The sequence below is a fragment of the Syzygium oleosum genome, unplaced genomic scaffold, assembly GCF_021117445.2.
Source record: "Syzygium oleosum isolate NSW1041296 unplaced genomic scaffold, Sole_v2.1 Sole_v2.64, whole genome shotgun sequence".
Taxonomy (NCBI): Eukaryota; Viridiplantae; Streptophyta; class Magnoliopsida; order Myrtales; family Myrtaceae; genus Syzygium; species Syzygium oleosum.
In genome coordinates, this window is record NW_026607548.1 from 49,799 (window position 1) to 72,575 (window position 22,777).

At 36.8% G+C, this 22,777-nt stretch overlaps 1 protein-coding gene across 1 annotated transcript; it reads left to right on the plus strand.

Moving 5' to 3' along the window:
- The first annotated feature begins 15,883 nt into the window (after positions 1–15,883).
- On the plus strand, positions 15,884–18,474 carry LOC115665771 (homeobox-leucine zipper protein ROC7-like). The gene is made up of 4 exons (XM_056307965.1): positions 15,884–16,111; positions 16,923–17,018; positions 17,118–17,523; positions 18,335–18,474. The coding sequence occupies exons 1-4, from the start codon at positions 15,884–15,886 to the stop codon at positions 18,472–18,474; spliced, it is 870 nt and encodes a 289-aa protein (XP_056163940.1).
- Positions 18,475–22,777: the final 4,303 nt, after the last annotated feature.

The window sequence follows — 22,777 nt, forward strand, 5'->3', positions numbered from 1 at the left end:
TAAATGGGTGATTAATTGGAAATGTATTGGCTTGATTGGGTTTATCGGATTAATTGTGTAGTTTGCTGTCATTGGCTTGTTCTAGTTTGTGCTTGGGCCGAATGTGATGTGGTGCTATGCCGTGTGTGTGGCCGTGAGGTGTGGTGGCGTGGACATGTGAATGTGCATTGAGTTCGTGTGCCGAGTGTGGGTGATCATGTGGTGTTCGTGTGATGAGAATGCGTGTTTGTGAAGTGTACGTGAGATGTGAATTTGGTGCGTGGCTATGTATGTGTGAGGCGTGTATGTTTGGCCGTGCGTGTGCTTGTTGTGTGTAAGTGTGGTTTGAGTGGAACGAGGATATGGAAATGCGAGATTGGTTGGAAAGGATCCGTCCTGAGGCGTGTACGTTTACGCGGGACGATGCCGTCCCTGACGAGGTGACGATGCCCGGCCCGACGGGGTGTCGATGCCTGACGTGGTCAGAAGACCGTTGGCCTGATGCGTTTTACGCGGGCGCGGTAGAAGGAAAGTGTATGTAGGATTCCGTCCTGAGGCGTGTACGTTTACGCGGGACGATGCCGTCCCTGACGAGGTGACGATGCTCGGCCCGACGGGGTGACGATGCCTGACGAGGTCAGAAGACCGTTGGCCTGATGCGTTTTACGCGGGCGCGGTAGTAGTGGAAAGGTTGAAAATGAGTGGGATTTGGCAAGACAAGCGAGAGGATTGTGGAAAGTGACGCATGGTGTGAGTAGCGTGCGAGTGTGTTTGTATCGCGCGATGTGATGCTTAATTATGGGGTAGAAACTGCTAGGCACGGTATGGGACTTATCCAAGTGGTTTCTGTCTTATAATTGAGGTACGCGCGTGTCTGTGATTCCTTGCTGTGATGTGTTGGCTGTGTTATTGTCTAACGTGCAGGAACGTGCGTGATGGATTCCAGGTAGGGTCGCATGTGATTGTTAGTTTGGCCGATCGTTATTTGTTATGGGTGTTTTCGTCTGGCGCTACGTGAGTGCCTACGTGGGGTTTGGGGTTGTACACTTATTGAGATTCGTCTCACGGTTGTATAACCGCCACTTTCAGACCCCCGGCCCTAAACCCGGGAAGTGCGCCTTTTCTTTTTGGAAGTCCGGGGAGCTACTGTTGGTGCCCAGTGGAGCTGCAGGTGAGTTCCAGAAATTCAAGCCAGAGATTCAGAAGCAGATTGGAGGAGGGCGATCCTTAGGTTTTTCCTTAAGATTTTTGGGGGTTGTGTAAATCGGGTTGACCCATAGGGAAGTTAAGTTAACCAGACCCTAATATTTTGTTGACGGTGATTTCGGATGCTAGTTTGTTAATTATGCCTGTAATATGATGTATGTATATTTGGTGTTGTATGAATATGTGGTTGCTGGATTGTTCTGTTGTTCTACCCCGTTGTCGTCATTATTTGTCCGGGATTTTATTATTCGCTTCCGCATGTGGCTCTGATGTTTGGGTTGGGTCGGCGACGTTCCTAGGACGTCGCATCATTTCGACCGGAGCAGGGGATGTCGCGAGCTCGATGGGGTTCGGTGCGTGACAACTGATGACACAAGCACTACATAAGGTTGAGTTGGCAATAGAACTATTCTCATGGGCGAGAGCATCATTTGGCACTTGAAGGCAAGATTGACCAGAAGTAGGCAAGTATGCGTGATTTGTGCATAGGAGTGTATCGAGTGTAATCTCTGTTTCCATCTGCAAACAACCAGATGTAGGTCATGGGATAAAGGAAAATATAATTTCATTAGTTGGACATAATAGTTTTACAAATATAGTTGATGGAGGAGTATTGGTGGAGGAGCTAACGATGTGGATTTATGATCTCATTCCCCACAAGATTACATGAATGAGTACATACTCTATTTATAAAGCCATTCCACTGACATAGACAAGATAATTTTGCAATTTGGAGATTATTTTAGATTCTTCTACACACTCTCGTGGGCTCCTTTTTTACCACCAAATTCAACCACTCCTTAAGAAACTTGAACACCGACGGCAGAAATCGTCGTCCAATGGATGACCTCAATTGATATCCAGTGTAACTTCTATAAGGCCAGTATAGAAGACAGAACACATTTATTCTTCTAGTGTGAGTGGACAGGCAGCTTATGGCGCAATATCCTTGCACAACAGGGGATTAGGCATCCTTTGGGAGGATAGAATGAGGAACTTCAATGGATGATTAGGGCAACAAAGGGCAAAGATTTGGCGGCTAGACTTCTTAAGGTATCCTTTCTAGCAACCATTTATGGCATATGGATGGAGCGCAACCGAAGACGGTTTCAAAACAAGTCAACTGATATCCATATTATTTTGGTTAACTTGCGTAAAAATATAAGAGGTAGAGCTTCACTCTACCAAAACATTAGACCTTCTCAGACAAATGTTGCATTGGCTACTATGTGGAGACTTCCCACCTCCATCTTCTCGAGCTATTAGCACCATTTGTAATGCTGGGGGATACCCCTAAGCTACTGTACTTCATTTGCTCTATAATACTGACATTTTACACCAAAAACTACCCACTATTAGACCAGATAGTTCTAGGCATTGCTTTAAAAAATGGATCACTTTTCTGTTAAACATCCAATTTGTCGAACATCAGAGACGCAGCTCTGATACCAAATTTGTTGGGATAAATTTGAAGGTGAAACACTCACAACTCACACAACTCAAGAGAAAGAAACAAAGAGACCTTGTTCATCTTTATAGGTAACTCCTTATCAGTTTCCCCTTATCATCCATATTTACAAGACTTGCTTATATATAAACTTGATACATGACTCTAAGAATGACTCATAAATATATCTACCATTCCAAGGAGATTTTTTTTGGGAATTTACAAAACATTAACTAGACATAGAAACTCTAATAGACTCTTAGAAAACAACATTACAATAAAGACTCTTTTTAAATGTGTGCACCGGTCGTGGGAGTCGAATAGTCATCGGTAACTTGTTTAATGAATTGACAATTTCCAATTAATTTGGTTTAATTTCTAACATTTTCAACATTGACTCACCGAGAGTAGATTTGTTTTCATCTTAGGCACAAATAGAACATTTTAAAGAGGAATGACATAGTCTCCACTAGAAGTGTAAGAGTCACTCGTGAAGAATTTTCAGTGTCTCTCCTCTACCAACCCAAACACCATCCGAGCCATCGCAGAGTTGTGAGTTTTATAGCTTACCAGATGTACCACTCATCAGGAAGCCATTTATCCTCCTATCTTTCTTCTTATTTGCTTAAGGTACATCATCATCTTGGTACGAGTGGTTGAACCAGTGACATCAGGAATTTTCTATGCTCAGTAATAATATGATAAAGTTAAGTATTATTTAGCTTGAAATTTTGGATGATTCGTAGGGAATCTTAGTTGGGTCGATGGTTTTGTGAGGTGTGGAAGGTGCGAATGATGATTTTCCACAACCGTAATTGCTCGTAGTCTGATGCGTTGGGGTTAAATTGATGTAGAATGACGATAATTAATTTACCGCCATTTTAGTTATAGAAAGGGACTAATATGCTCCGAATTACATATTTGATTACTAAGTTATGATTCTCCTAATGTTTAGTAATTTTGGCGGAATGTTTTAGCGAGTTCAAAATATTTTTCAAATTTATCAATGCTTGGAATGAACATTAATTTCCTTATTTACATACTGTCTTATTAGATATTTGGATAAGTTATCAAAATATTTACTTTGAAAACCATATAGTTGAGCTATTTGTCTCTCTTTAATTTGTATCACCTCTCTTCATTCTCCACCAATTATTTTAACCTACATGCTCTTAGCGACAACTTAGCCTAACAATGATATCATGCATTACATCGCCTATTTAAACTTTAGCTCACTCATGCTTTTGATTAGCTTAATTTTCATCCATTCATTTTACTTGGCCGAAGGAGCTCTCTCTTTTTTCCAATCAAAATATCTTCTTTGAGCTACTCACTTAGGGCCACTTGTAGTTGTTGGCTTCGAACATCTATCTCTCTTTCATGTTTTTTTTTGGTCGAAACCTATCTCTCATCCTTTACACATAATGTTTTTAATCCAATGTCATTTATAACTAACCTTGGTTATTTGTTCTCATACAAGCAAACCAAATGTGGCCATACGTAATGTTTTGATCACATTCCCTTCGATTTTCACCGTGTGTCTTTTTTTTTTAACTCAAGATCATCATGATTTTAATTTTGGTTACTCAATCTTATCTCTCGGTAACTCTTGAGTAGTTTACTAACTACTTTTCCCTTTACTTGGCCGTATAATTGGATTTTCGGAAGACTTCAAGCTTTTAAGTGGGAGTTCCTACTTCATTAACTTCCAATTTTCAGCATTCTTCTTAGACTTCCATTTTCAAATCCCACAAGTAAAGGCGAAAGTCCCACACTAGTGTTATTTAAAGCTTATATCACAATCTTTTAGGTGTTGACAAGGTAAATTAGTGGATTTTACTACTTTTTTACCAATGGATTTTGGCGTTTTAAAGACGAGAATTGTTAATTTTACTTGAAGGTGACTAAAGTTTTGAGTTGCTCAATTTGTTATTTAAGTAAGTGAAAACTCTAGGACTAAGTTAAATTCATCTACTTAGTACTTTTGACTTGGTTGGTTGATGATTGTTAATTTAGCTTGAATTTGATGAAAAGTATGAGCAAGGATCATTATTGACGTATTGAGGTGTTGTGATGATTTGACTTGTCTTGATGAGTTCTTATATGCTTAAATGTGTTTCATTGATTTCTAAGAGGTGTGGTAGCTTGTTGGATGTCAAAAATGTAAAAATGACGAACTAGGCTTGAAAGTTTTGTATTTGTAATTTTGACTCACCTATCGCTTATGCTCACCTATCACTTATACTCATCTACCGCTTATACTCACTTGCTGAGTATAACTACTTACCAAGTAAACTCATTTGCTAAGTATGATCAATTACCATCTATATCCACTTATCGAATATAACCACTTACCAAGTATATCCACTCGTTTGCCTAGTATATCCACTTGCTAAGTATGACCAAAGTTTGTAAAATTCTAAATGCAAATGAACGTGTCAATGAACATGTCGAATAAGTAATATAATGATGAGAAGAGTATCGTCCTACAAAGATTGATGATTAATAAATCAATTAAATATTAAAAATAGACTAATCCTAAAATTTATCCAACATATCAAAATAAAATTTAGAATAAATGAAAATTGACAATCTTAGGTACAAAATTCCGGAACTAAAGACAGTTAATCAATCAAATAAATATGTTAGAGTATCCAATTTCACCATAAGCACTAGATGTGAATTTCAAATCATTATGCATACAAGAACAATATCAAACATGTGAAAGCGGAATTTCCTAGTTTATTTACTATCCTATCTCTAGGTATATCAAACTTATTTAGTTTATCAATCCACCATATCTTTATGTGAATTTAAATAAACATGAGTGCATTAAAATATGTGAATACTCCCGGTTTATAATGAATCTTTTGGACCACCTCATCACGGAAAGCCACACAAATGACATGTTATATCTCTATCCACATTTAATTTCTGGTTATTTATTATAAGGACCAATTGCTTATTATTACTTTTCAGTCTCAAAGATGCACATCGGATCATTCAAATGGTGACCAGTCACTTAAAGGTATTAAGCATAATATTATATAACTTACATGAATGAAATCACTTGCAAAATATAAAAAGCATGAAATTCATATCATCATAGTCAGGCTACATCGTAGTCCAAACAAAAGAAAATTAGAACATAATAGAAGAAGAAACAAAAATATAAATTAAACCCAATATCTTGAATCAAAGAACAAGAATTCTGTCATCACTTTTTATATTTTCTTCAAAATACTTGAAAAGCTCCTAGAATAATGAAAAAAAAAAAGAATAAAAAAACCTAGTCATCCCCCTATGCTCTCAATGTTATCCTATCCTATTTATAGGATAACATCCAAGACTCCTAATACAAGGCAATTGCTTATTTTTCGCATAAAATTAGGAAAGAAATAACATAATTCATGATTTGGCATTTACTTTCTAACTCTTCTCTGGGTGGCGTCTTCCTTTCCTTCTTTTTGCCATTTTTTCCTTGTTTTCTCCTTGTCTGATTATTCTGTATTAACAAGGAAAATTTGAGTAAATAGAAGGAAATCCAAATATTTTCTCACAAATATTGCATTATTTGTTGCCTAAAATAGGTAAAATAACTCTATTTTTATACCAATTACTGTTTATATCCACTTGCCGAATATAACCGCTTGCTGAGTATGACCAGCTACTGTTTTATTCACTTGCCGAGTATAACCATGTACCAAGTATATTTACTCACTGAGTATGACCAATTACCACTTATATCCACTTGCCAAATATAATCACTTACCGTGCATATTAACTTATTGAGTATGACCAATTATTGCTTTATCCACTTGCCAATTATATCTTCTTGTTGAGTATGACCAATTTTCACTTATATCCACTTGCTAAGTATAACCACTTGTCGATCATGACCATAAAATTTTTGAGCCTTTTATTACATCAGCAATAACATAATAAGAAGAGAATGAGGCTAAATGTGTTGAATTGTATGTAATTAATTGTTTGTTGTTAATTGCATGAGATGACAAATTATTAAGATATACGTGACGATTTTTTATGTTGTCATGAAATGTATGTGAATGATGCCAGGTGATTAAAACATTTGCCACGGTCTATTCACCACCGAGCAAATTCCTTGTATATGTGGATGAGACTCTGGAGTTAGCAAAATGTTTTATTGTATGAGACAGCTACCTACAAGGTTGAGATGACATGAAATCCTACATTGACATGGCTCATGCAATCATGGTGGCTTGTGTAGTCATGGTATGACATGGTTTTTGTAATCATGATATGATGTTGAGAAATAACTGTCATCATGCGGATGTACAATAATGTATTTATCTTTACTGATGTAGTGGGCACCAGTGATATAATTTGTGGATATCGCTACTTTTTACCAATGATATACATTCCGCATACTGATATAATTACAAAATATATTTGGAAAGAACACGTGTCTCGCGTGACATTCTGGGGCGTCATAAAACCAGATGAAGAACTTAAGATCTATAAGGTTTGCTTTGCCATGGATTTGGCACTTTAGATCATCATCTTTGCCTTAGTGGTTATGAATATTGGATCCGAAATCGACAAAGCGTGTGTTAGGATTGTTCTTGTCCCCTTTCTTGTGAAAAAAGGACTATTGCTCGTCCTATTTATTTTAGAACCAACACTTGAAAGAATCCTTTTCCTTTAGAATCAGACATGTCGGATCCAAAACCCTTGCTTATGCCTCCATTAAGATAGTATCCTAGTAGCTCGATTACCTGACTCATGACTTTGAACAAGTGGAACAATTTCGTTAGACGAAAGGAGTGAAAGGCTTAAGCATAGAAGTCACAAAATTCTCATATCTTGACCAAGCCCTAAAGAAACCGAAACACTTTGTTCTTGTGAGGAACATGTTTATATATGGCACCAAGGTTGTCACATATGGCTTTAAATTTTCTTAACATTCATTTGGAGTATCATTAGCATTCTGCAGCTTTATCAATTCTTGGCTCAATTTCTATACTCTATCCTGAAAGCAACGAGCAAATTCTTCCTTAAGTGCCTGCCTAATGTGTTTTGCCGTGACAAGACCAACCACATTGCCGACACTTCCTTAGATAAAGTGTCCCTAACAGGTTCTAGAATTGATGAGCAAAACCTTATTAGTGATTGCCCATAAAATGCTCTCAAGTACTTGTATGGTTAGAAAATTATTGGATGATGCGCTTGGTATGATTAGCTACCAGGTCAAGTAAGTTGCTGATCTTTCTGTTCCTAGAATATTTGGTTGCTCGTATAATGTTTGTGTGATCAACTCAATGGGAGGGTAAGAAAATTTATAGTAATTATTCCTAGACAATGTACTAGGTGGGGGGCTGTCAGTTGTGGTATCAAATACTAAATCCACATATTAGTAGGAAGTTACTTTAGAGGAGGTCTCCTATATTTTTGGGAAGAGTGATTGTAGAAATATTTGCACGTATATGGACAATATTCAGTTCAAGATGGAGTTGCAACCAGAAACACTTAAGGTAGTGGTTGTTAGCGCGGTAAAGCATGTATAATCAACAATTTTTGAAGTTGCTATGTTAAACAAGGTACGTGTGTGATCTTCTAACATGTTTGGATGATGTGGTGGCTTTTCCTTAAGAGAAGCCTATGTTTGAGAATTCTTGTGGAGTGACTAATGATGCAGTTAGAGTTGGCCTTCTTATAAAGTCCATGGGTACGACAAAATTCAAGCACTGCTTAGATTTGGAAGATGTTTTCGGCGATTGAAAAGCTCTTAAATGGCTGTGAAGTGTAGTAGCGAAGTTTAGATTCTTAGGAAGAAATTCTAACTTGGCTCAAAGGTCGAGTCAATATGGCGATTTGTTTAAATATGTCTCGAGTTTGAACATATACACAAAACACAACTTGAATTTAGTTTTTGTGAGAGCTTGATTATGAAAGTTCGGATGCCCGATCTCCAAAGCAAAATAAAAAAATAATTCGACATTCTGAATTTTTAGAGTCTTCAGCCTAAACTGGAAAGTCATATATCAGAATTTGATTTGGCCAATTTTTTTTGACTCCATGGTCATATAGGTGTTTTTTTCAAGGGTTCGCCTTCTATACTTAGCTTGCATGTGTACTACAAGTGATGCTGTGATTGTGCAGAGTTTGTTGGCTGCGATAAATGACACCCAAGATCTCCATAGCTAGAATCTAGAACACATATAATCGAGTAAAAGGGATTTGTGCACCTGATTTGGAATCCATTGTTCTTGATGCGGAATAGAGATGATCCTGAGCGCAAGTTCTTCTCCTCTATTACCATCTGTATCACTTGCTCAATGAGACTGCCTCTCACAGTTAGCGTTTACTCCTTAAGTGAGATAATTTGTGTATTAGGGTTAGAAGAGGGACTTGAGCACTATTTATAGAGTTTTAAGCCAGGCCCTCTCATCATGGGCCAGGCCTTATTCGGCCCACACTAGCCAGTCCCGTATTAGACAATTTAAGAATCTTTATATCTTACTTTGTTAGACCAATCCCGTAGATTGGTAAATTACAATCTCAATTAATGTAGCCCACATTAGGAAAACTCTTACAGAGTTAGGATCTCGTCCAATTGATGGAGTTCTCCTGCAAATGATTGGAGAAACTTTTCATGAATTGCATCCTAATTAAGAGGTTTTGGATATAAAAAATCTTGCGATAATATTTGTATAATTCATTGGTGAAATTGAGATCTCGTTTCATGAGAAATTGTAAGAGTTAAACAATTTGTATCGTGTAATTGGGGACTGAGAATCATCAAGAGTGTTTAAGCAATCCGATTATTATTGTAATTTCTGTTGTAATGCTTGATCTACAGTGGAATCTAATTTCGCTTTTTCCCCGAAGTGAGTCACATCGACCAAATAATGTAAATTTGGTACCCGATTTATGTGCTCATCTGTTTTTAATATTATTAGATTGCATATTTTCTCTAGAAAAGTTCTACAAAGAATAGCAAGACATAAGCAATTAAGTCAAGCTCATATCAAAATGACCATCTGTAGCTTGATTCGTAGCCATAACTACTTATGCTGTCTTATATAGTAATTGAAGATAAGACAAAATAGTGAAAAGTGACTGTCCAGAAGACGTTGGGATAATTTTCTTGGATTTACTTTGACCCCGTCAAAACGCTTGGACTCGTACAGGTAAAACAAGATCTGATTCCTATGAAATCCAGTTATACCTACATAGGACCGACACGGAACTCTAATACTGCACGAAAGTATGTAATCTCAGAAGTATATCAGCTTCTTCATTAAGTCCTTGACTGTTGGCAACTTATTAAAGTATCTTATGTTGCTCGAGCTTATTGAATGGTAACATCTGTGCCCAACTTTCCGTTGATCAGTGTGCTCGATTGTCTCGATCGAGCAAATCAAATGAACCAGCATGAAGTGCTCCATTTGTTCGGCTCCACACCTTTCTTTCGTTTCTTTTTTTGCTGCAACAAGCAATTTCTCAATCAGAAAAGCACAAGAACAAAACCATGGAATGACCCGACAGAACACAGTAGCGGAAATGGTAAAGCATTGTCATTTCTGCATATAAAGAACAAGTACGCGTCCATGCTTGTTCAGTAAACTAAAGAAGGGCAGAGGCAAAACGACGGGAGTGCCATTGCAATTTGTATAGCTATGCATTTCCAAGAGGACTTAGTTCAAACGTTCTCGCAGATCTTGCATGCTGATTCTTTTTTCTCAATGTTAGTGATTCTCTCAGAAATCGAGCAGCTTACTTGATGTGATGGAACTAACAAAAGAAAACGAAATGGCATATTGAAACCGGCAATGTTAATGGCATGCTACAACCTACGAAAAAGCCCATGGATTTGAGTCCAGTCGGTTCATGTTTTTCAATGTCAATGTTGATAACAAGCTAATGTGATGTAAGAAATTACTGGTCGACACCATTGGAAAGTTTAGTACTGGTGGAACGATTAAGTGCATCATGTTGTTGTGCGCATTAACCGTCATTAAGAACACCGCATAAGATAGCCGCCATGGTGCTTTCTTTAGTAGAATACTTTCTTTTTTTGCATACTGAGTCAGTTTATGTTTTGTACACTTTCTAATTATGCCACGTCCATTTCCACAAATTAACTCGATCGCTAAGGGCGTTACAGATAGATTATGCCTTAACTTTTCATGGAACGATATGATAAGTTTATAGATGGGCACGCAGTTACACATCAGTGAAAGTAACGTACTTTAGGATGAAAATGTGAAACTACATGGGGAAATGAAAACAATTAGACTAGGTCTGAAATTTGCATGGAACGATATGATAAATTTACGTATAAGTATGCAATACATGCAATTTCACACGTGCGAACTCACGTACTTTATTAATGAAGAGATGAATAGGATAGGAAAAAAAAAAGCAATGATAAAATTAAAGCTAAAGCTATTATAAATACAGAATGCTTTGTCTAGTCGATCAACTTGCTAAACTCGTGTACTATGTCCTATAAATACACAAGGCTTAGATGAACTGTATGAATTTGGGATTTAAAATGTGATAGTACATAGTGCAATTATTTGATTTTCGGTCACATAATCGAAAATTCACTCATAGTTTAGTAATAAAATGTGTAATGTACATCACAAAATGTCCCTCAAATGAACAAGCATCCGTATATGTAAGCCTTGCATAAATTTATCTGTTCCCCTATTTTCGAAGAACAAAATCAGATAAGTCAATATTGATTTTCAAAAGAAGATCAAATAATTAAAAAAAAGTAGACATTTAACTATCTATTGGCAAATGTTATATCTATACTATATGTAAAGTCAACTTTATTATCTAATTTCCACCATTTAAATGACCGAAATAGCATTGTTCTCAATGTAAAAGAAGTAGAAGATAAATTAATGTCGTTGACAATTCGATATATCTATAAACTAGACATGAAATAATTAAAAAAATTGTTGGAAATTCATGATCTTTGAGAATAATTTTTGAGAAATTCAAAAATCAAGCCGACATGTTTCTATCTATAAATTGGAAAATTAGGATATGTTGGTTGCATTTTAAATTACCGTATTCTCCGACCAAAAAAAATTACCGTATTCCTACTATTGGAGCTTGGCTTTGTATCACGAAGTAAAGTTCCATCTTTCATTCATTTCATCATGAACATTTTCATTGGATTTTATTCACAAAAACTAAAACACAAAATGTCTCGAACTTCCTACAAAGAAAACAATACTATATAACCTCCTCATTTTTTATTCTTATTAAAAGAAATATCATCACCTTATATTAATTTACAAAAAAAAGGAATTATTAGAATACAAATTACTCAACAAATATAATTTACATAAATGAATTTACCCACTTCTTGAATTTCACCTTAATGAAGGTCATCGATATGCGAATCTCATATTCTCCCTCTTACCTTTTCCAGCCATTTACATATTTTTTTTCTTACCACAAAAACACGAGAGAACGTGGCTTCCCATTTTTCAGCTTGGTTGCATTATCAATTTAAAAAAAAAAACCCAAGACGAAAAACAAAGGCATGTTCCTAAAAAAATTGAATTCATTTAAAAAAATGTTAAAAAAACGAAAGGAAAGAGAAAAAAAAATCATGAATTTTTCGAGATTGGATTAGATTTAGATTAAGTCTACTCCAAGTCTTGAGTAGGATGAAACAATGTTGACGTATCGGTGACACCATCACCCTTCCTTGATTTTATCAAGAAAAAATTTCACTTGAAGTCCGCACTCTCACAGACCAAAATGGACCAATCAAAAATCACCTGAACGTCTGTTTTTTTGCAAAGGTTTTGAGCAAGACACGCTATTCACGCTACTCTCTTTTCGCTTGTGCTCTTCTCCTTCAATTAATTTCGCCCCCTATATATGTGGGTGTCTCCACCGTCTGTAGGTTTCATTCTCAGGCACTACAATCACATCAAGACCTAGAGAGAGAGAGAGAGAGAGAGAGAGAGAGAGAGAGAGAGAGAGAGCTGATTTCTTCATTTTCTGTGGTTTCAGGTGAAGTTTTTCTTGGCTTGCATGTGTCTAGATCTTGTAGATATGAGTGTCTTTTTTTCCTTGATTTTTTTCCCTATCGTTTTAATCTGCTAAAGATTTGTTGAAATCTGTTCTACAAACAATCTGGTTGGGCTGATCATGTCATTTCTCCAAAAGAAAAAAAACAAAGGATGGGTTTTCTGATGAATTTTGATACATGAAACATGTTGAGCTCACCCAGAAGGACAAAGGTGTGATCTTTTTGTGATATCTGAGTCTCTGATAACGATTTGGTTATCTTGATCTTATCTTTTTTCAGCTTTGGTTTATCTTTTGCGGGGCTTTTTGTTGAATTTTCTTGTGCGAAGTGAAGGGTCTAAAGGAAATGTGAGCTAAACCTGAAAAAATCTCGTCTTTTTTTCCTGTACAGATGAACAAAATGGGTGGTGGCGAAGTTAACAGCGATGAAGCACTGAAGAGGGAGATCGAAGTCCTCCCGCTCTTTCCTATGGCTGATCCCGGACGTGATCATGCATTGACCGATCCTCAGCTAAATCCAGTGGAGCAGTAGGGTTTTTCTTTTTTCTGTTTCATATAAATTTTTTAATTGCAAAATTTTCTCCTCATATTTGAAAATATATATTTCACCAGCATCTTGTCGTTAATTTTGTTTTTTGATCTGCAATTATTCTTAACTTGTCACTATGTTTCTGTTGAGAAAGTGCTGTGACTTGTATCTTTTATTTTTTTCGGCCCCCTTTTACAGGTCTGTGCAATCAGATTCCATTCCCGACGAAGGGATGAACCTAGGTTTACAACTTGTTATTGATGCCGAGGTGATTACCTGTCTCATCTCAGTATGCAAAGTGCATCAAATAAACCCTGACGATTGTTTTTCACACTTGTAAGAAGGATAATGATCAGATCCATGAAAAGAGTAATATAGACATGGGTGTGGAGATTGGTTTCATCATGATATTTTAGCAAAACTCTAAAACCCTATTTTTTCAATTGACTGTTCTATTCATGTTAAAATTTAAAGTTCTCTAATCACCTACTAAATCTCTCTCTAATTAACCATATCCGACCGACTTTTTTCATACCAATGCTCATGCTAACCAATCTCCTGAGCCTTTTGGAGCTCAGCATTCACCACAGGCAAGCGGTGTCTCTGATTGTGCATCAAGCTCAGGTATAGGAGGGGGAGTTGCTAGGGCTACTGATGTATTAATGAAGGTCTCGATAACTACCGAGCCCACAAGGCGATTAATATTTGGAAGATCCCTGGATGCAATGGAGGAGTTAATGACGGTGGCCCAGATGAGAGAACCCTTATGGCAACTCCAAGACGATGGCGTGACAGAACTATTACATGATTTTGAGTACAGATGTGCGTTTCAAAAGCAAGATCCAGCTGTACATGATCTCTTCCCAGAGGAAGTGGCCGATAAAAAATGGGGGAAGCTGCCAAATAGACCAAATCCACCCAACACCATTGAATTTCTGAACTTATCCCCTGAGCATGTGCCGAGAGTTCCTACAACAGGAGGGCTTAAGACTGAAGCTTCTCGAGAAACTGCTGTTATCAATATGGATCGGTTTCGTATTGTTGCAATGCTCATGGATGTGGTGGGACTGGTTTCCTTATTAACTAGTCAACATACACGGAATGCTTTGTTTTCAACACACTAATGTTCTATTTTTTTGGATCATTCTCAGGATCAATGGTCGGATAACTTCTCCAACATCGTGTCGAGGCCCACTGTATTAGGAGTCTTGTATCCTGGCACACCAGGGACTTATGACGGGACTTTACAAGTGGTATGTATGATATTTCTTGTATTTTTACCATATTATGAGAGTGTGTAGCTAGAAAATTGTTTGTTGATCACCACATATTGTCGACCATTGGGGTTGACGAAATGTAATTAGCCAACTTGATTTCCCTATATCTTTTCATCCCATATTGATGCATTAGTATTGCATCAATAAGTTCATGAAAAACCAACATATATTGGCTGAGCCTTTCCATATCTCCCTCACCATTGTTGTGGAATAATTGTCTAAATGTCGAGAGTATGTTCTAAGCTTCTCACCATTTCTTGAATGACAATTGATGTTTTACATGACCTTGTTCAAACATTAGCATTTACATTATATACAGAACAAAAATCGCATGAATACCTGTCTTTGAGCTTGTGGTTGGGGACAAGGTGCTCACTTCTAGCGAGAACAATCAAAATATTTGACATGTGAACACTACCTTTTTTTCACTCTCAATATAGAATACGAGTGTGCTATGAGTCTAAAAGTCTGTCATTTATACTGCCTAAACCTCAGTCAGTGATTGAAGTGTCCTTTTCTCATCTTTAATTCCTAGATGTAGTTTCAAAGCTAGTTAGACAATGCTCCCATGTGTGCAAACAAGAAGTTATATAGATTTAAATAGTCATTTCCAACACTAGCTAATTCTTTTTTCTTTAATCTCTCCTAGATGTCTGCAGAATTTCATCTTCCTACCACCCTTGTTCCCGCGAGATCCGTCTACTTTGCTAGGTACTGCAAACAGCTCGACTGGGACCTGTGGGGAGTAGTCGACTATTCACTAGAGTACATGTTCCCTTGTTCATTCACCAAGTACCAAAGGAGGCCATCAGGTTGTCTGATACAACAATTACCAGATGGTTCCTCTAAGGTTTGACTCTTAAGTTTTATCAATACTCAACACTTATTTTGTTCAGTTTAATTGATATATCCATCTATGGATAGCTACTTATGATACATACAGGTTCTTAACAGAAAATACATGCGATTAAACGGGGAATGACATAATTATAGTTATGTTGCCAACTGTGTTTTATGTGCATTTTAGGTCACTTGGCTTGAGAATGGAGGAGTGGACTATGCCTCAGTCCATAGCATCTACGCGCCAATTGTTTCCTCTGGATTTGCATTTGGTGCAAAGCGCTGGATTTCTGCCATCACCAGGCAAGCTGAATGGCTGCAAGCTCTAATGGTGCCAAATCAGAATGCCACATACAACAATGGTAAAACTACTTCACACACACACACACCAAAAAGAAAAAATAAACAAAAATTTTTTCTTGTTAATCTTATATGAGTAAAATAGTTTCATGATGACTGATGTAATTTCTAGCTAACACCGTCTTTAAGATTTTTGGCGTATTATGTGCAGTGGTGATATCAAAAAGTGGCAGGGAGAATCTATTGAAATTGGCCGAGAGAATGATGAGAACTTACTTGAAGAAAGTGAATGGCTGCGCATCAAATATGTGGTCTCCATTGTTAGCAGCAATTGGAGGGAAAGATATCATGGTGACCGCCAGGACCAACTATGGCGGAGATGTTGGGAAGCCTTATGGATCTTCAATTGCTTTCACCACCTCGGTTTGCCTCCCGTTTCCAGTCAAAAAAGTGCTCAATTTCCTCTCTGACGGGACCCTCCGAGATAAGGTACTCTGCAGTATACATCAATGCTTAAAAAAATAAATTAGTGAATGAATGAACGATGGAGTGCAAAATTGTGTATTATCATATGCTTTTTTTTTTGCCAAAGTAATATATCATATGCTAATGATTTGTTTCATTGAGATATGCTTCACCAAGTTAACTATTTAAAACATATATAACTGCCCGTGCATTAAAATAAATAAGTTCAGGTGATCTTTGCTTTGGGTATCGCTGGTGGAAAGATTAATTTTTGCAGGTGATGCTGATAAAGATGAAATATTTGTCTTTAGAAACTCACATGTGCGATTTTTGTTTTCAAATTCAGCCATACATACATGCCTATCTCATCAGTCCTCATACAAAAATTGACCTTAACTTTTGGTGATAGAACCATTCAGTAGTCTTATAGTGCAGAGATTTTGACTTTAATTATGTAAGCGTGCGATCTCATAATGATCTTTATCAATTAAGACACATCATGCAGAAGTGTTTCTTGAAATGCTTCTTGCTTTGTCTTGAATGCTCGTGATCTGATGCATGTATCTGTGTGTCAAGTTTCTATTCAACTGAACGATTGTTATGGTGAAAGATAATGTTTTCATTGCGTCAACAAAGTTAAGCGAGGTGCATTTTTCTGCTCATGGTGAATGTCAATACCGGAATTATTTCAGCACTGGGGTTGAGTGACTCGCTTATGTTGGCCACAAAAATGGCACACCCAGGGTCACCATAAACAGAAATCGAAACACGTAAAACAGCTTAATCATAGTCTTATATTAGCTGATTTCGGTACTTTTCTCCTCCCCTTTTTTAGTGGGATGCCCTTGCTTATAAGCGTGTCATTCGGGAAGCTACATACATCTCCACAGGAGAAAATCCGGCGACTCGCGTGTCCATTATGCAAGTGGAGGTAAGTTCTAAATCTCTTTTCATCCTCGCTTCATCAGATCCCATAGTCATTAGAAATACCACATTTAGTTTGATAGCTTTGCCTTTTTTTTCTTCGCAGCCGGCTCCAAACTGTGCCTCTGTCCTTTACTTGCAAAACGCTTACTCGGACCCAACAGGCTCTTACGTTGTTTATGCTCCTGTCGACCATGGAGCGATGGCCTCGCTCTTAAACGGTGGAAACCCAGATACGGTGGTGATTTTTCCTTCGGGTTTTGCAATTCTGCCCGAGAAGCCAACCGTGCTCGGAGGAGATAGCCGCAGAAGTCTCTTGACTATTGCGTTTCACATCATAGACGTGCCCGGAAGAATGCAGGGTAATATGCTTCCTCGTGATACAGCTGATGGAGTCTACAAGATCATCACAAAAACTGTCGATGCAATCCAAGCTGCTATGGAGGCTTACATTGAAGCCGACGTCTTTCGTGAAACAAGAGTATGGAGAATGAGACCGAACATTTACACCAGTAAGCATGTTTTTAAATGGTTCGTTCTAGATAAGTTTCATTTTTTTGTCAATTTTAGATTCTTTGGAGTTATACGCTAAGTTGGTCTTGAAAATAAGCTAATTGCTATTTACTTTGTTTTTTTAGGTACGTAGAGTATTAATGATGGATTAATTTTACTCATGCATGACTTGTATATATTGACAAAACAAAATGTAGCACAGATTTGTAGCATAATTATTTGTGTGTGTGTATTCTAGTTCTCAAATATAAGCTACCAGATTATAATAAATATTTCTACATTTTTTAACTCTTCTCGAGTATATTATTTAGCACGTATTTAGTACATGATATTAAATTTATTTGTAAAGTATTTGTTATCATTATATATAGAATTTTTTTATTGATTTGTACTGTCTTTTTATCTATGAAATACGGCAAAATACTTTGTCACAATGATATCCATACAAAATTTTCAATCATAGGGGTCATCACTTATTATACATTTCATAATACTCATTCTTGAGATTCACACGGTCATGTAATGGAACCTTTCACATGTACGTGGTTTAATCTTGCGTGAGTTTTAGGTGATTTGTCATTTTCTTATGCAACCATAATGAATAAAATGCATGCAAAATATCTTCCTCTATAATAGCTAGTTAAAAATAATAATAATAATAGCTACTTAACCAAGTCATCACTTGCGTTTAGAGAAACTAACCCATGATATATACGAAAAGTATTTTGCATAGATATATCTTGTTAACATAATTATCATTAGGTGATTCCCTAACTCTATGTAAAGCTGCATGATCCATCTTTTTTTTAGATTTTATTGTTTATAATATGCTTTACTCCTTCATTTTGAGTGCATTGAAGATTCCAACCGACTTTCTCGTTACTACAGTTGTTCTGGGGGAGGAAAGGGCAAGGGAGTTGGGCTGCGTGGATCCAGAGGATGCCGCCTGAATTTGTCTGTTGTAGACAAATTGATAGATGTTAACATGTATGTTGATGGTGTAAAACGATTGTAATTAATTTACTGCTATAATAGTTATAGAAATGGAGTGATATGCTCCGAATTGCATATTTAATGATTTTCAAGTTTTAAATTTATTGAGTTGTGATTCTCCTGGTGTTTAGTAATTTTCGCGAAACATTTTAGTGAGTTCAAAATATTTTTCAATTTTATCAATGTTTGGAATGGATTCAATTTACATTGTTTTTTTTTGTCATAATATTATTTCCTTGTTTACGTACTAAATTATTATATATTTTGATAACTTAACAAAATATCTATTTTCGAAACCATATATAGTTGAGCCATTCGTTACTCTGTAATTTGTACCAACTATTTTCATTCTCCGCCAATTATTTTAACCCACATGCTCTTAGTGATATTGACTTCTGCCTAGCAATGATATCATCTATTACATCACCTATTTCAACTTTAACCCTATAATGCCTTTGATAAGGTTAACTCTCATCCATTCATTTTACTTGGCCGAAGAATCTCTCTCTTCCAATCAAAATATCTCATTTTAGCTACTCACTTAAGGACACTTGTAGTTTTTGTGTTGGAACACCTATCTCTCTTCCTTTACATCTAATGTTTTTAACCCAAGGTCATTTTCTACTTTAAGCTTGTTTTATTTGCTCTCATCTCTTGCAAGCAAACCAAATGTGGCCATATGTAATAATATGATCACATCCCCTCCGATTTTCACCATGTGTTTTTATTTTTTCAACTCAAGGTCATCATTATTTGAACTTTTGTTAATCAATCTTATTTACTAGGCAACTCTTGTGTATTTTACTACATACATTTCCATTTACTTGGCCGTATAATTGGATCTTCAGAAGTCTTCAAGTTTCAAAGTGGGAGCCCCTACCTCATTAACTTCAAATTTCTAATTTTCTTTTTCAACTTTGGATTTCAAATCTTGTGAGTAAAAGCGAAGATCCCACACTCATGTTATTTAAAACTTCTATTACAATCTTTCAAGTGTTGGCAAGGTGAATTAGTGGATTCCGCTACTTTTTACCAATGGGTATTGTTGTTTTAAAGACAAAAATTGTTAACTTTCTATTTAGTTTATTTTAATTGAAGGTGACTAAAACTTTGAGCTGCTCAAATCTTTATTTAAACTAAGTGAAAACTCTAGGGACTAAGATATATTAATCTACTCAGTACTTTTGACTTTGTTGGTTGATATTTGATAATTTTGCTTGAATTTGATGAAAAGTATGAGCAAGCATCATTATTGGCATGTTGAGTCACTGTGATGATTTGACTTGTTTATTACATGCCTAAATGTGTTTGATTGATTCCGAGAGGTGTGGTAGCACGTTGGATGTCAAAAACGTGAAAATATGAACTGGGCTTGAAAGTGCTATTTTCGTAATTTTGATTCACCTACCGCTTATACTCGCTTGTCGCTTATACTCACCTATCGCTTATACTCACCTGCCGCTTATATCCACTTGCCAAGTATAACCACTTAGCGAGTATATCTACTTGCTGGGTATGACCAATTACCACTTATATTCACTTGCCGAGTATATCCACTTGCAAAGTAATTATTCTTGGATCATGCACAAGATCGAGGGCTGTCGGTTATGGTATCCAATACTAGATTCACAAGTTAGTGGGAAGTTACTTTTGAGGAGGTCTCCAATCTTTTTGGGAAGAGTGATTGTGGAAATGATTACACGGATATGAACAGTACTTAGCTCAAGGTAAAATTGCAACCATAAACACCTAAGGTAGTGGGTGCTAGCACGGTGGAGTATGTATAAATGACAATTTTTGTAGTTGCTAAGTTAAACAAGGTGCATGTGCGATCACCTAACAAGTTTGGATGCTATGGTGGTTTTTCCTTAAGACAAACTTGTGTCTGAGAAATCTTGTGGAGTGACTAATGAGGCAATTAGAGTTGGCCTTCTTATAAAGTCCATGGCTACAGCGGAATCCAAGCACTGCTTGGATTTGGAAGATGTCCGCGGCAATTGAAAAGCTCTTAAGGGGCCGTAAGAGTAGCGGGGAAGTTCAGATTCTTAGGAAGAAATTCTAAGTTGGCTCAATTTTTTACTCCACGGTCATATATGCGTTTTGTTTCAAGGTTTCGTCTTCTAGCCTAGCTTGCGTGTGTACTGCAACTGACGCCCGTGATTGTGCAGAGTTAGGATCTTGTCCAATTGATGGAGTTCTCCTGCAAATCTTTGGAGAAACTTTCATGAATTGCATCCTGATTAAGAGGTGTCGGATAGCAAAAACCTTGCTGAGAAAAATTTGTGTAATTGCTTTGTGAAATAAAGATACCATTTCACGAGAATTTGTAAGAATTAAACAAGTCGTTGTGTGTAATTGGGTACTGAGAATCACCGAGAGTGTTTAAGCGACCCGTCATTGCAATTTCCGTTGTGGTGTTTGATCTACAGTGAAATCTTATGTCGCTCTTTCCCTGAATTGGGTTACATTGACCAAGCAATATAAATTCGGTATCGGATTGATATAGTCGTTCTGTTTTTATTATTATCCAATCGCATATTTTCGCAAGAAAAGTTATACAAAGAATGGTAAGAAATAAGCAATTAAGCAACATGATCAGTCAAGCTCAGATCAAAATGATTCTCGTGGGAATCTTGCCATCTGTAGCTTGACCCGAGTCTTCTCCATCTTGTCAAGTTTGTTTGAAGATTTCATTTGACCACCAGGGAATCACGATGCGCATTCATAGCCATAACTACTTATGCTGTCTTATATAGTAATTGAAGCAAAGACAAAATAATGAAAAGTGACTGTCTAGAAGACGTTGGGATAATTTTCTAGGATTTACATTGACCCCGTCAAAACGCTTGGTCTCATACTGGTAAAGCAAGATCTGATTCCTATGAAATCCAGTTGTACCTACGTAGGACCGACACGGAACTCTAACTCTGGACGAAAGTATGCAATCTCAGAAGTATATCAGCTTCTTCATTAACTCCTTGACTGTTGGCAACGTAGTAAAGTATCTTATGTTGCTCGAGCTTATTGAATGGTAACATCTGTGCGCCCAACTTTCCGTCAATCAGTGCTCGATTGTCTCGATCGAGCAAATCAAATGAACCCGTGTGAAGTGCTCTACTTGTTCGGCTCCACACCTTTCTTTCCTTTCTTTTTTAGCTGCAACGAGCAATTTCTTAATCAGAAAAGCACAAGAACAAAACCATGGAATGACCCGACAGAACACAGTAGCGGAAATGGTAAAGCATTGTCATTTCTGCATATAAAGAACAAGTACGCGTCCATGCTTGTTCAGTAAAGTTAAGAAGGGCAGTGGCAAAACGACGGGAGTGCCATTGCAATTTGTATAGCTATGCATCTCCAACGTTCTTGCAGATCTTGCATGCTGATTCTTTTTTCTCAATGTTAGTGATTCTCTCAGAAATCGAACAGCTGACTTGATGTGATGGAACTAACAAAAGAAAACGAAAAGGCATATTGAAACCAGTAATCTTAATGGCATGCTACAACCTATTAAAAAACCCATGGATCTGAGTCCAGTCGGCTCGTGTTTTTCAATGTCAATGTTGATAACAAGCTAATGTGATGTAAGAAATTACCAGTCGACAACATTGGAAAGTTTAGTACTGGTGGAACCATTAAGTGCATCACGAGGTTGTTGTGCGCATTAACCCTCATTAAGAACACCGCATAAGATAGCCGCCATAGTGTTTTCTTTAGTAGAATACATTCTTTTTTTGCATACCGACTCACTTTCTTGTTTCCAATGCTTTCCAATTATGCCACATCTGTTTCCACGAATGAACTTAATCGCTGATGGCACGACAGATAGATTATGCGCCTGAACTTTGCAGACAATATGTTAAGATTATAAATAGGCATGCAATTACACACCTGTGAAATTGACATACTTTATGGATGAAAATATTAAATCGAATGGGGAAATGAAAACAATTAGATGAGGTCTTAAATTTTGCATGGAACGATACGATAAATTTACGTACGAGTAAGCAATTACATGCAATTTCACACGTACGAACTCACGTACTTTATGAACGAAGAGATGGATAGGATAGAAAAATATAAAAAACAGACGATGATAAAACTAAAGCTATAGCTATTATAAATACACAAGGCTTTGTCTAGTCGATCAACTTGCTAAACTCGTCGCACTATGTACTATGAATACACAAGGCTTAGATGAACTATATGTATTTCAGATTTGAAAAATGTGATAGTATATAGTGCAATTAATTGATTTTC

What these genes read in the sequence shown, in the direction of transcription:
- LOC115665771 (XM_056307965.1), top strand. Translation starts at nt 15,884, where the DNA reads ATGATGAGAACTTACTTGAAGAAAGTGAATGGCTGCGCATCAAATATG. An exon ending in ACGGGACCCTCCGAGATAAG is followed by an intron (nt 16,112 to 16,922) that starts GTACTCTGCAGT and finishes CCCCTTTTTTAG; the next exon opens with TGGGATGCCCTTGCTTATAA. An exon ending in GAGACCGAACATTTACACCA is followed by an intron (nt 17,524 to 18,334) that starts GTAAGCATGTTT and finishes TCTTTTTTTTAG; the next exon opens with ATTTTATTGTTTATAATATG.